At 45.6% G+C, this 12,500-nt stretch overlaps 1 protein-coding gene across 1 annotated transcript in view; it reads right to left on the reverse strand.

Annotated features, from left to right (window-relative positions):
• The window catches only part of ephb2b (eph receptor B2b), a 179,402-nt gene that overhangs the window by 112,557 nt on the left and 54,345 nt on the right, over positions 1 to 12,500 (reverse strand). The window contains exon 2 of the mRNA XM_076267683.1: positions 10,596 to 10,675. Coding sequence (XP_076123798.1) covers positions 10,596 to 10,675 — 80 coding nt within the window. The remainder of the gene's footprint in view (positions 1 to 10,595; positions 10,676 to 12,500) is intronic.

A 12,500-nucleotide genomic window follows, 5' to 3' on the forward strand; every position in this document is an offset into this window, starting at 1 on the left:
TTGGAGACCCCCATTCTATCAAATGCTCTCCCACTAATTAGAGCAGGTTTCTTTTCTCAGCTTTGCCTCCGCTCTTTATTCCCATGTCCCAATTACTCTCCGCAGGCAGCCATAAATTATTCCAAAAAGGTACGGGTCATTACGAGTGCGTCGACGCCATGCGCGGAACATGAAAGAGGTAGGGGAGGACTGGGGCATTGTTGGGGGGGTTGAGGCGTGAAACCTGGCAATACTAGCGGCAAGCTAATCGCACCACAGATCGCAGACACAGAAACAGATTTATTGCTTAAAGTGCTCCAACCAGCCATGCAGCCCCTCCACCTCTTGAACCAATAACAGTTCATTAATTGCAATTAAAGAGTCTGAGACGGCAATGACAGCCATGTTCAAGTGGCTAATCTAAGATGAGTGGCAAAAAAAGTTTACAGCAATCTGAAAACAGTTCAACACTGGATTTCAGTTTCTTTCTTTTCAGTTACGTTTTTTTTTTTTAGAGAGAGACTTTCAATGAGTAGTGAGGCATTCACTTGTTAAGTCCTTTTGAGGCGCTCTGACTGGGCAGACTCGCCTGGGGTCACGAGCAACCCTTTGACCTTCCCACCTAGTCTTGGAGACGGTCGCTCCTCCGGCGACCCCCGCACCAGGGGGGGAGGCGGGCGGCCTAAAGGGAGAGGACAGACTGTGAAACATCCTCCGCTGTCTGCGCCATCACCACTGCCTGATCACATTAGGCCCAAACCAGGAGACAAGGACAGCCTAACAAGAGCTGGGGAGTCAGACAAGGTCTACATGCATGTTTGGAACCCAGCAAGATGCAGGGAACCTGGGGTGAGGTTGGGGGGGGGGGGGGTGGAGTGGGGTGCATTTAAAGGGGGGCTAGGTGGAGGTGGGGGTATTTGGGTGTGTGGGGGTGGGCAGGGGGTGAACTAAAAAACTCCAAACAAACGTCTTTCTAAAGCAGACCCCCCCCCCCCCCCCACCCACCCCCACCCAACCCCCCGACTCTTTGTCCTGCCATGGCCTCTCTGCGCCTCTTTCATCGGAGGCAGTGGAGGGAGGCAAATGGGGCTTAATAAGGGCCCAGCGATCAGGCGCCAAGTGTGAAATTAGAAGAAACGTCTTCATTTTCACAGGGTTTTTTTTTTATCGTCTTCTCTTTCTTTTTCTGCACGTCGGCCTACCAGGGTGTTGGGTGAGAGCGGCCGCTGAGGCAGTCATGTGTTTGCGGCTGTTGAGGTGGTCCTGGGGTTAAGAGGTTGGGGGAGGTGGGGGGGGGGGGGGGGGAGAGTGGTTGTTGCTTGGATGTACGAACTTCGGGTTCAGAAGCGGAACAACAACAGCGCCGCCCTCACATTCCTCTAAAACCAGGTCCAAGGGTTCTTCAGGGTGAGCGTGCCCGATAGAAAAGTTTCCGTGTGCTCCATTGGAGTCTGAGCGTGTTTTCCCAAAAAAGGGATCTAACATAAGTCCAAGAAGTAAGGAAGACAAGCCCAAGCAGATGCCAGCAATTAATAGACATCTGATGGTGCTGGACACAGACTTCAAAACCAACTTTTCAAAGGGACTAACAATTTGGACCGTCACCAGTTACCAGCCTCAACAAGTGAGTGAAAGCCTTCAATGCCAAGCAAGCTAGTCTGCTGGAGGGTCATACGCTGACATAAAGGGGCCCATGGCGAGGGCCTATGAGGGGGCCTATCTCTCTCTCTCTCTCTCTCTCTCTCTCTCTCTATTTTTCTCATTCAAGCATGAAGTGTGATGTCAGAAGTGGGGGCGCCACCTGGTCCTGTGGTCTCTGTCTGGGCCTCGGGGTCACCCCCTGACACAAAGCGAGCCATCACGCAGGAGACTGTGCAGAACAGCATACGTCCGGGCCTCCTCCTCCACCGCTGCCCTCGGCTAGCTAGCTAGCCAGCGGGAGGACAGCCTTCAGGGTGGGTGGTGCTGGCGGTGGAGGAGGGGAGGGAGAGATGACACAGGCCCTGCGGTTTGTCACTCACAGGGGTCGGCCCTCTCTCCCCTGGCCGAGGGCTTTAAATATTGAAAGATCTCACTGTTCTGCTCTGCTCTAAGAGGCCCATTAGGGCTTTTGGCCTGAGTGACTGTATCAGCAAGAGGGGACACTGACTCTATTTTGGGGGGGAATCCTAGTATCTGGTATTAGGAATGCAAGAGTAAACCCATACTAAAAAACTAACAAGGCAGGAAATGCATTAGATCTTATATTTCGGGCACTCAAAGAAACAACAACCAGACACACATCATTCTGTCCAGCTCTAGATCAAACCATTTCAAAACATTTGCATTAACCCTTAGAACCCTAAGCTGTTTTTAGGGCATTTTCACTACCTTTATTCATAAGGATTTATTCTGGTCATTGTAAGTGCCACACACATATATTATATATTGTTTTTTTCAGGAGAGTTTAGGCTATTCAGATCTGCCATCATTTCATGTATTAATACTAGCATTGATTTTATTTTGATTTTTAAAGAATTAAAATATAAAAAGTGTATTATAAAAATTCTTATATTTCGACATGTATCTCACCACAGCAAGCTCACAGCTCTACATGCATTTCATGTGTGTGTAGGGCAGACTGTCCTGAATCGGGCAATATAATTGCCATGTTGGAGGGATACTCTGGGGCTGAGCAATTTACAGAAATATTTGCTGTGTGATTTACGGAAATAAATGCCATTTTTTATTTAGTGATGAAAAATGACCTTTCTGCGCTCCATATCTGTGACACGAACTGATCTGACCTGACTTGACCCGAGGTTGCGTGTTAGCCTGCGTGCCTGTGTGTATGCAGTCATAATAATTCTCAACTCTTTACTGCATTGCCATGAACAAAGTAAAGGCAAAAAAGGTGTTTATTTGTTGAAATTGGGATGCAATGTGAGCCTTGAATTGGATGCCATGCAGGAATTTGCTAGGATCTCAAAACCGGAATATGAACATGCTTTGCCATAGAGAAACACATGATAGCATTGGATTATAAACATGCTTTGCCACAAGAACAGACAAAAACGTGGGGTAAGTCCAGCTATATGAAGTTATTATTTTGCTGTCACTTCATCTGTTTTATAACCCAGAAGGATGTACTTGGTATCAAATGATAGCTCTGAGTCTCCTCTTTCATCTGACATGCGTGGCATATCTATGCGATCACGGGTCCGCGAGTAATTCAAACGAGAGTAATGAGTGTGCAGCGTTGGTTTGTGTACATGACGTTATTATTTTGCAGTCACTTCGTCTGGTTTTATAAGCCAGAAGGATCGATAAACATGGTACCAATGGATAGCCCTGTGCCCCCTCTTTCATCTGATATGCTTGCCATATCGATGCGATCACGGGTTCGCGAGTAATTCAAACTAGAGTAATGTGTGTGCAGGTGAATGCAGAGAAGTATAGACTGTAAATATGATGCAATTTGATTTAATTTCATGATTTTTTTTAATTTTCATACTTGATCGTACATACAAGTGTGTAGTCTCGTTGGAAAGCCCCACTTCTGCTCTGTCGTGCAATAAAGGTTTCATCTCGCTGCGATGAACCGTTCCGGAGCAATGTAACAGAGAAGAAAGGGTGTGTTTTTTGACGCACTTTGCGTCAATCGGGTTCTAAGGGTTAAGAAAGCATTTGAAATAAAAGACATACATCCCTATACAATTACCCCATACATATATACATATACATATACCACTGTTGTTGCCTGAAGCACATATCCCGATTACACCGATGTACAAGCACAATTCAGATCAAAATTGTTTATGCTCCAACATGTCTGTGAAAACATAATGAACTTTGCACATAAACAATTCATGAAGCATGCTCAGACCTCTAAATAGCCTGATGAAATACATGCATGGCGTTCCTAAGTGTAATTAATGCAATGTTTATCACTGTGTGTAGAAACTCAGTGGACTGTGCAACTGAATAAGAGCAAGAAATGTGAGAGTGCTCGAGGAAGAATCCGTTTCACTGCACCCCATGACAGATGTTGTGGAGATGGACGATCTACTGTCCGCCGCTCTCTCTGGGAATGAAGTTCAGAATCGATACATCTCTCGCCACCCAAGGAGACAGAAAGTTCAGCAGAGCTGCGATCCATAAGTCTTGCTGTCAGTGTGTCTCTTTCTGTGAGGAGCACAGCCGAGCGTAAATCCCGTTACTACTGAAATACAGACCCAGCACACTCACCCTTTAGGAGGCCGGGCGGGGTGTTAAGGGGGAGTGGGAGGGGGAATTAAACTGTTATGCCCAGCAATGCACCCCCACTCCCCTCCGCCTGTCAGGTATTTCATAATAAACTATACAACTTTTAATGGGTCTTCAGCATCTTTTCCTGATGAACTGTCAGTCCCCCAGGGGAAATCGGGTTGGGTGTGTGTGTGTGTGTGGGGGGGGGGGGGGGGGGGTCACTCCTTCTTCCCACGTCTGTCACACTGGCACAGCGGATGAATAACCAGAGGAGCGCTAATGGCTTATGGCTTGCTCCGGCATGAAATCTGGGCTTCCCACACCTCGTCATTACAGGGATCAGCTCAGAGAGGCAGAAGCGGAACCGGGGGGCGAAAAAAGCCTCTCCTCCCCGACCAGAGTAAATACATATTTCATACAAACGGGCAGAAAAAAAGAACACGACGAAGACTAAGAGGACAACGACAAAAAAGAAGAAGAAGAAGAAGAAGAAGAAGAAGAAGAAAAAAGAGGGAAGAAGAATGACAGGCACTGGAGAGGGCCCGTAGGCAAAGTTTTCCAATTTGTCTCTGTGGGAAATCTGTCAGCGGGGAGGTTTGTCCTGAGGGGACAAGGGGACAAATGACACCAGTGCCCTCCGTGCATTGGGTTACACGGCCAGAGGAGGGACTAAACAGCCGAAACACTGTTCGGCCCTAAAACTCCCACCAGGGAAGCCAACGAGGGGATGAGAGACACAGAGACAAAGAAAGATAGAGATGGAGGGACATCACAAAAGTGAAAATTAAAGTGAGGGAGGGCGGGGACAATAGAGGGAAGTCAGAGAGAGAGAGAGAGAGAGAGAGAAAGAAATGACAGAAAGGAAAAAAGAGAGACGGAGACACATAAACTGAGCCGTCTAAGGCAGTCAGCTTCAATTACCACTGTCCACTGTTAATGCACAACATGTGAAGTTAGACAAACAAGCTTCCTATTCCATTCTTATCCCCACTCCTCGAATCTACATGTGGATCAAGTTTGCATATTTCCCCTTGGATAAATCAGAAACATGACAATTGAAAAACGCTGCCAGGCCTAGACTGTCATTTTTCTGTATTTCCATGAAAAAACATATAAAAAACACTCATAACCACAAAAAGATTTAGTTCCCTGATGAGAAGGCTTTAAATGGTAAAGTACTGTTTCATAGGCCAAACATAATTGACAATCAAACTAAACTAGAGGTCACCCCTTGCTGTAGAATGAACTCCATACATGTCAATAGACTATAAACAAACTGCATGTCACCAGAGAGAGAGAGAGAGAGAGAGTGAAGGCTGGTTCTGCGTGCCTCACTGTTGCATGCCACATGCAGACAGGCTAACTCTACAACCATCTGTGCTTTTTTTGAACTTCCCACGTTCCCTCTTAGTCTGATCGGCGATGCTTTCACAAAATGACTGTCTCTGCGGGACCAAAATGAAAAAGAAAAAAAGAAAAAGAAGGCACTAGACCAGTCATAAAATCCTAAATGAAAAGCATAAAGACGCCATTTTGAAATATCTCCAACAGCTATTTCAGGCACTGCACCTCACTAAAAGCACAGAGGGAGACTATGAATGCATACTGCAGAGACATACTGCGAAATGCAATGGATGTTCTTGGCCCTAAAATTGCTTTGTCATTCAACTGTCATTTAACAAACCAAAGTTGCAAAACAGACACCAGAACACATCCTGAAAGTCGGTAACATAAAACTGCTCACCATATGTTTTCAAGCTCTGAAGGCAAACTACAGACTCGTGGAAATGGCTTGTTAATCATTTACTGCATTGTCAAACAATACAAATGTATTAATTCTCTTAGCAAGATGAAACCAGAGTTGCAGAGTTGTCTTACGTAACTATGCCAATAATTTAATTTAATTTGCAGCATCAAGAGAAGGGCTGAATGAGTGTGCGTAACTTTATGGAAATTCATGGGAAATAACACATCTTACATAAGGTGTCAGCAAGGTCTTTATCAAAGCGCTTCAACACATTTTCCCCCCATAATTAGGGATCCAACACAAGTGCTTTGGCATTCATGTGCACCATGTATGGGATATCGCAGCAGATAATTATCAACACATGCTCCATGCTGCTGCCCTGATGGCGTGTATCACCAAGCACAAACACGGGAACGAGATAAAAGGAGACTGTTACACACCTGAGGATGAACCTGTGCTGCTGACGTTTGCACAACACACAACAAACGGTTGACTGAGCTTCAAGACCTTCCCCATAAAGTCATGATGCAGCAGAGTTATTGCTAAGGATAAGAGTGAGTACTGAAGCAAAAGCCCCTAAAATAATACCACATGAAAGATTTTGCCAGAACTGTTTTAGCTGCATAACTACAAGGAACTCCACTAAAGACATACTCCATTATCATTCATTTCTATATCACTTTTTACTCCATGGCTTTAGTTATCTTTATTTGTACATCATCTTCTTTAAAGAACTTGTCGGCCTGTCTGTACGGCCTCTATAGGCCCAGATATGGTAAATGGTACAGTGGTACAAAAAGTACCATGACACACATTGTAACTGGTTGACATCAGGGTCATTCTCAGGGGAACAAAAGGCTTGCTCAACTGTGCTGTGTTCATCCAACACAAATCACCCAAAATCATGTTGAGTGATATCCTCATTTTTTAACATGGGGCGGTAGAGGTCAAGTACTCACATTTCCGTCACTTCCACTCCGCTAAAGCACTGACCTCAGGACATTTCCACCACAGATCAGTCAGTGTATAGCAGGGCTTTCTTCTTGCATATGCTTTCCCAGTGTGCATCGTAAATGACACCCCCCACCACACCCCCACCCACATGTTCTAGGCCCGTAGCATAGCCGGCAAGCTCTCGAAATAATTTCACCGTTATTACAAGTAGAGTTAATGATAACACAGGTTTTGTAGTCGCATCGGAGGCAGCCAGCGCTACGCAAGCTGACGCAAGCCTGCACAGCTGCCTCCTGGATAACAGTTATTGTGGGGAGCCATAATGACAGCTAACAGAGATACATAAAGCATGCATACACCTGGCTGCGATAAAAGTGAAACAATAAATCTAGTCTGCCCAGTAATGTTAGGTTACATTTCTCCCCGAGCGTTCAGTAAGGAGGGGACTGTACTTGGCTTCACTTCAGAGAGAAGTCCTTCGTTTTTTTAAAGACAAATATGTACAGCGTGAATGCATGACTGAATGAAACAAGTAAATGAACTGCTCATTGTGAGTTCCCAACTTCATTTCAGACATTGCCGTTAATATATTGCATAACAGGTTTTGGCTGTATTTTACAAAAGCTATCCAGTGTCATGAAAAGTAGTGCGCTGATGGAAGGCCCCGTGTTTTGAATGACACTGATCCGGCCGTTAATCCTCCGAGAGGCCCGCGTGTGTGTAAGACAATAACGGCGAGCGCCCCTCACGTACAGGTTCGGGGACTCCTGTTACCACACCTGTCAGGCACTTCTGTAGGGGGGCCCATTTCCAAACCCCCCCCCCTTGCCCAACCCTCTCCAGCTCCCTGGACTTCCTCCCCCCCCTTCAGCCCCAAATGTGTTGTGTCTTAGTGGGGGTCGGACTCCAGACCCATTTTCCAATAAAAGCATATGAGTAAGGTCTGGCTCGGCCAGCCAAGAAAAAAAAAGAAAAAAGAAAAGAAAGAAAAAAGAAAAGAAAAAGTATGACAAGAAAATCAGTCCAATCAGAGAGCCACAGAAGCAGAACTCTGTAAAATCCATCCCCCCACCCTCCATTGTTGAATCTAAGGGGGAGGGGGACATTCTCGTGGATCTGATACAATGTCTAGCCTGAGAGTTGGATGAAATTGTGTGGCTGAAACTCTCTCTCTCTCTCTCTCTCATACCCTTTTTCTCTCACTTTCTTTGTCTATCACTCTCTCTCTTACACTATTTCTCTGTCTTTTCTTTGTCACTCAGTCACTCTCTCTCTTTCAATTGCTCTCTCTCTATATCTCTCTCCCTCTCTCTTCCTTACTGTAGTCTCAGTAGTCTGAGTCTGGGGACTGCTCAGACCCATCTGTGACTTGGACATATAAACAGCATTCCTGGGCACCACATCATTTTCCTACATTGACCAGGGACACTTTAACAGAAATAGTTGTGCCTCGACGCACACTGAGTTTTATAGATAAAACTGAACAGGCCCTTACTCTGCGGATGGGTGCAATTTCATATGATGTCTGACTTTATATATTTTGATAATTCCTTCTGAAGTCTGACGTTATGATTTCGGCCCGGTAATTCAATTAGCTTTAGCCATTGTTTTTTGCCAAACCTTCCTGGCTTCTTTTATATATTAATGTATTCATCTGTTGAGATGAAAGCCAAGTGATGCAAAGTGCGTGTAATGCTCTAAACATCGTCATCAGATGGAGGGATGGAGAGAGGGAGGGAGAGAGGAAAAAATCTCATTCCACTCAGATTGGCTCCAGAGGTGGGCGGGAGTCGAAGAGACACCACGAGTCTTTGTTCTCTCGTATTGATTGTAACAATCAGCAAGGAAGAGGCTGCATGCCCTCAGGTTTACAGTGATGATTGTGAGGAAAATTGTTTCTGAAAAACTTTGAAGTCTAACAAACGGGGATCTTGAAGGACTTTCTTTTCCTCTCTCTCTCTCTCTCTCTCTCTCTCTCTCTCTTGTTCTCTTTTTTTGGTTCTTTTTCCCCTCTTTTTCTGTTCGGCATGCACATGCACGGCATGGTATAATTTAGAGCAGCTCCGAGAACGACCACAGAAGCATAAATAATTGAATAAAATAGGGAGTGGTTTTTCTGAAATACACCAGCAAATTACTCAACAACATATTTTCCTCCTCTTTCCCCGGACCACTCCAGAGGAGCCTGGGTTCTGCTGCGCAACAAAGGGGGGTGGGGGGGTTAGTGTCCCGCTCTGGTTTCGCTCGGACCCGACCGGGGCCGGGCTTTTCGTGCGGCCGCGGGGGCAACCAGCTCTCTGGCAAGCCTCTCGGAAATAATTTACACCAAGTCGACGTTCGAGGCCCCATAAAGACGGGCAGCTTCATACCTTGCATGCAAGCACACACACACACACACACACACACACACATACGGACACACGCACACACGCACGCAACAATAAACAGGAAGCTTGCCAAGGTGACGGCGCTGCATGCCATGCCCAGGAGTAGAGCGAGCGAGACAGGAAGCCATTATTTAGCAAACAGAGCCTGGTTTTGCTAGCCTGGCTTAAAGCCTCGCGTTGTAAGCCCGAGCTAACAGCTGGCCTAAGAGTGTCAGAAAAAGTCATATTTAGCTAAGTAAGGACAGTAACTCAATTCTGAGAGGATCTCCTTAGTCTTTTTTTTATTTATTTTTTGTGTTTCCAGATGTCCGAGGCACATGAGCTGGTGAGGCCACTGACTGCGCTTGCAACGATCAATCGGGTTTGGTCGCAAGGGACCTTTTCTAGGACAAACAGTAGTAGAAAAAGATCATTTATGCGGAGCTCATTTGGCTCATGTAAATTCAGGAAATTGGTTTGGTGGGCAAAAACCATGAGAGAGAAGATTCATAAAATTCCCCTATCATTCCCCAGTGTGCTTTCAGAAAATTAAAAAACCCGCACCCATAAATTATACAACCATCCCGCTCTCTGCACACATAGACCATATGTACACTAAGTGGCAGAAGACGAGTGCCGAGATCAACAAATCTGAATACACACAAAAATATTTGTGGTCACGTGGGCACCATATATCTGACTGAGAAGGGAGAGTGAAAGCTGATTGACTCATTAAATGAGTGTGCTAAACATCTATCATTGCATATGGTTGTAATACAAACTACAATTATAATTTCCCCCTTCCATCAGATGAAAACCCTCCTATCTGTCCTGGTTGTTAATGGGGGCTGCTGGCTAGGGGATATGACACTTTTACAGCACAATCTTACCTCTGGCACAGAGGAAGAAAGGGAAGGGGAAGTCCTATTCCCACCTGGGAACGGCTAGATAATATATTCCACAACAAGCCAATGAGCCATGCAGGGTTAACAGCAATTACACTAGGGTTTTATATACCGTCTGTGAAAAATAGATAGGGCGTTTTAAAACTTTTCCCATGTGTATATCTACCACCGATTCCACAGAAGTAGAATCGCTAGCCCTGGCTGACACGTGTGCATGTGCATGTAGATGTGTGTGTGTGTGTGTGTGTATGTGTGTGTGTGAGAGAGAGAGATAGAGAGAGAGAGAGTAAAAGAGAGATGATTAGGTATGCACTATGCACTGTTGTGGAGTACGGGGTGTGCTATCTAAAGCACTGTGCTAGCTAAACAGTGGCAGAAGAAGTGAAGCCATTGATTAAGGTGGATTTTTGCACTCACGCTGTTTTCACTTGACCCTGATGTGGGATAGACGGTCCAGCCCAGCTCAGCTGTTGCCGTGGTAGAGTCCATCAATGTTTCTGTGAAGGAGAGAGAGAGAGAGAGAACGTTCAAGGTCACCATTATGAGGAGATTACAGGCAACATAGCACGCATGCAGCACACTTGCAGGAATGCTCGCCCAGGCCTATTGTTGGCAACAGGCTAATAAGGGGAGTTCAGTCAGCCATTTGGAGGCTAATTGCTATAGATGGTATTTAGCAGTTCATTTGCATAAGTGGGTCTCCCCTGAGTAAGGGATTATGGTAAATCTCTGGCAACTTTCAGAATTCTCCATCAACAGATAAGGACAGAAAATGCAGCGTTTGACTTTGTTTACCGAACAGAGAGGTCAGTTGGACAGGATTGCACAACCACAAACAGATGACAGCAAGTTTCTTGATTTTGAACGCAGATTACTGTGTAAAGCAGCATTAGGCATTAACAACACTAGCGTTCAAGGACAATTAAAGTGCATTTATAGCAGCAAAAACCCCCTGTTTGTGTTTGTGCTAACACCCTCATTCTTTCTGAATCCTTCTAAAACCCATCTCATGTCTACGAGGGCTTATTTGAGTAGGACATTTCTATAGTAATATTAATTTATGCTGTACTTGTACATATGGTGATCATTCAACGACACACATAACTGTTAGAAATGGTTATTTCAGTCATGCATGACGGTAGTCAAATAAAAACCTAATTTGGCATCACAGTGACGGCCGGAGCGATGAAATATTTTCTCCCCAATCCTCCGACTCCATCTACTCCATTGCAGCATCCCAGAGGAACGGGAGACAATAATGACAAAAATAGACCCCATCCAACATGCCACTTCCAATCCCAGAGGTTAAAGTGGATTGAACAGCCTTCCATGGCACAGAGCCCTAATGCACTGCACGTCTAAGAATAGTGGCGCTATGCATTTAACATGAAGCTATCGTGTTTGTCATCATCGCAGCATCCGGCTTGCAAGGGAGTGTTGTCATATGTGGCAACTGCCAACATCGCTAACAGACATGCTCTTTACTAGCCTAGCCTTCTGTGTGTGTGTGTGTGTGTGTGTGTGTGTGTGTGTGTGTGTGTGTTAGGGATGGAATGGTTTGGAACTCGCTTCGCCGCTTCTCACAGTGCATATTTTTTGGTTCAGGACATGCGCAGCGTGGAGGTTCAGAGTTAGAGAATGCATCGTTCTTTCTGCTGTGTGGGAGCATTTTGGATCTAGTGCTTCCTATGATGACAGTGGTCAGAAAGTGGGAGCAAGTGCTGTGCACTTATGCTACTAGCATCACTTCCAATATGTTGGATCATCTATGGAGACATCATCCCAGTGTGTCAAGTGACAGTGCAAGGAGGAGAGTCGGTTAGGACTCTCTACTTTACTCCCCACAGGGGATGGGGTCTATAGCAAAAGATATGCTGCCTTATGCCGTGGTGCAGTAGGCAGGATTTCCGCATATGATTAAAGTACTCTAGCTGAGGTATAATATTCCCTCCCCCCGCAAAGCGGCTTACAGTATGGCTACAGTGCTACTACAGACAACAACAAAAAGAACTGAATGCAGTCAATGCATCAGCTGCCAAGAATGCGTCTCAATAAATCAGGTGTCCTGACTCCTGAGGAAGGTTCGGAAGGTGGTTAGCTTTTTTCACCGAAGCATAACAGCTGCCCATGCCCTGAAAACCAAGGAGGAGGTGCTGGAATTGCCTGTTCACCAACTAATAAATGACTTCACAACTCGTTGGAGCACCACATATGACATGCTGGAGCGTTGTGTGGAACAGCAGGCTGCCATATATTCTGCCCTGATGGACAAGGATGTCAAAAGATTTTCAAGGGACATTGACGTCGAGACTCACAGTGAGG

Source organism: Alosa pseudoharengus, unplaced genomic scaffold (genome assembly GCF_046254945.1).
Source record: "Alosa pseudoharengus isolate Yale_2024_CS ecotype anadromous, Long Island Sound unplaced genomic scaffold, YU_APseudo_1.1 YU_APseudo_1.1_scf_5, whole genome shotgun sequence".
Taxonomy (NCBI): Eukaryota; Metazoa; Chordata; class Actinopteri; order Clupeiformes; family Clupeidae; genus Alosa; species Alosa pseudoharengus.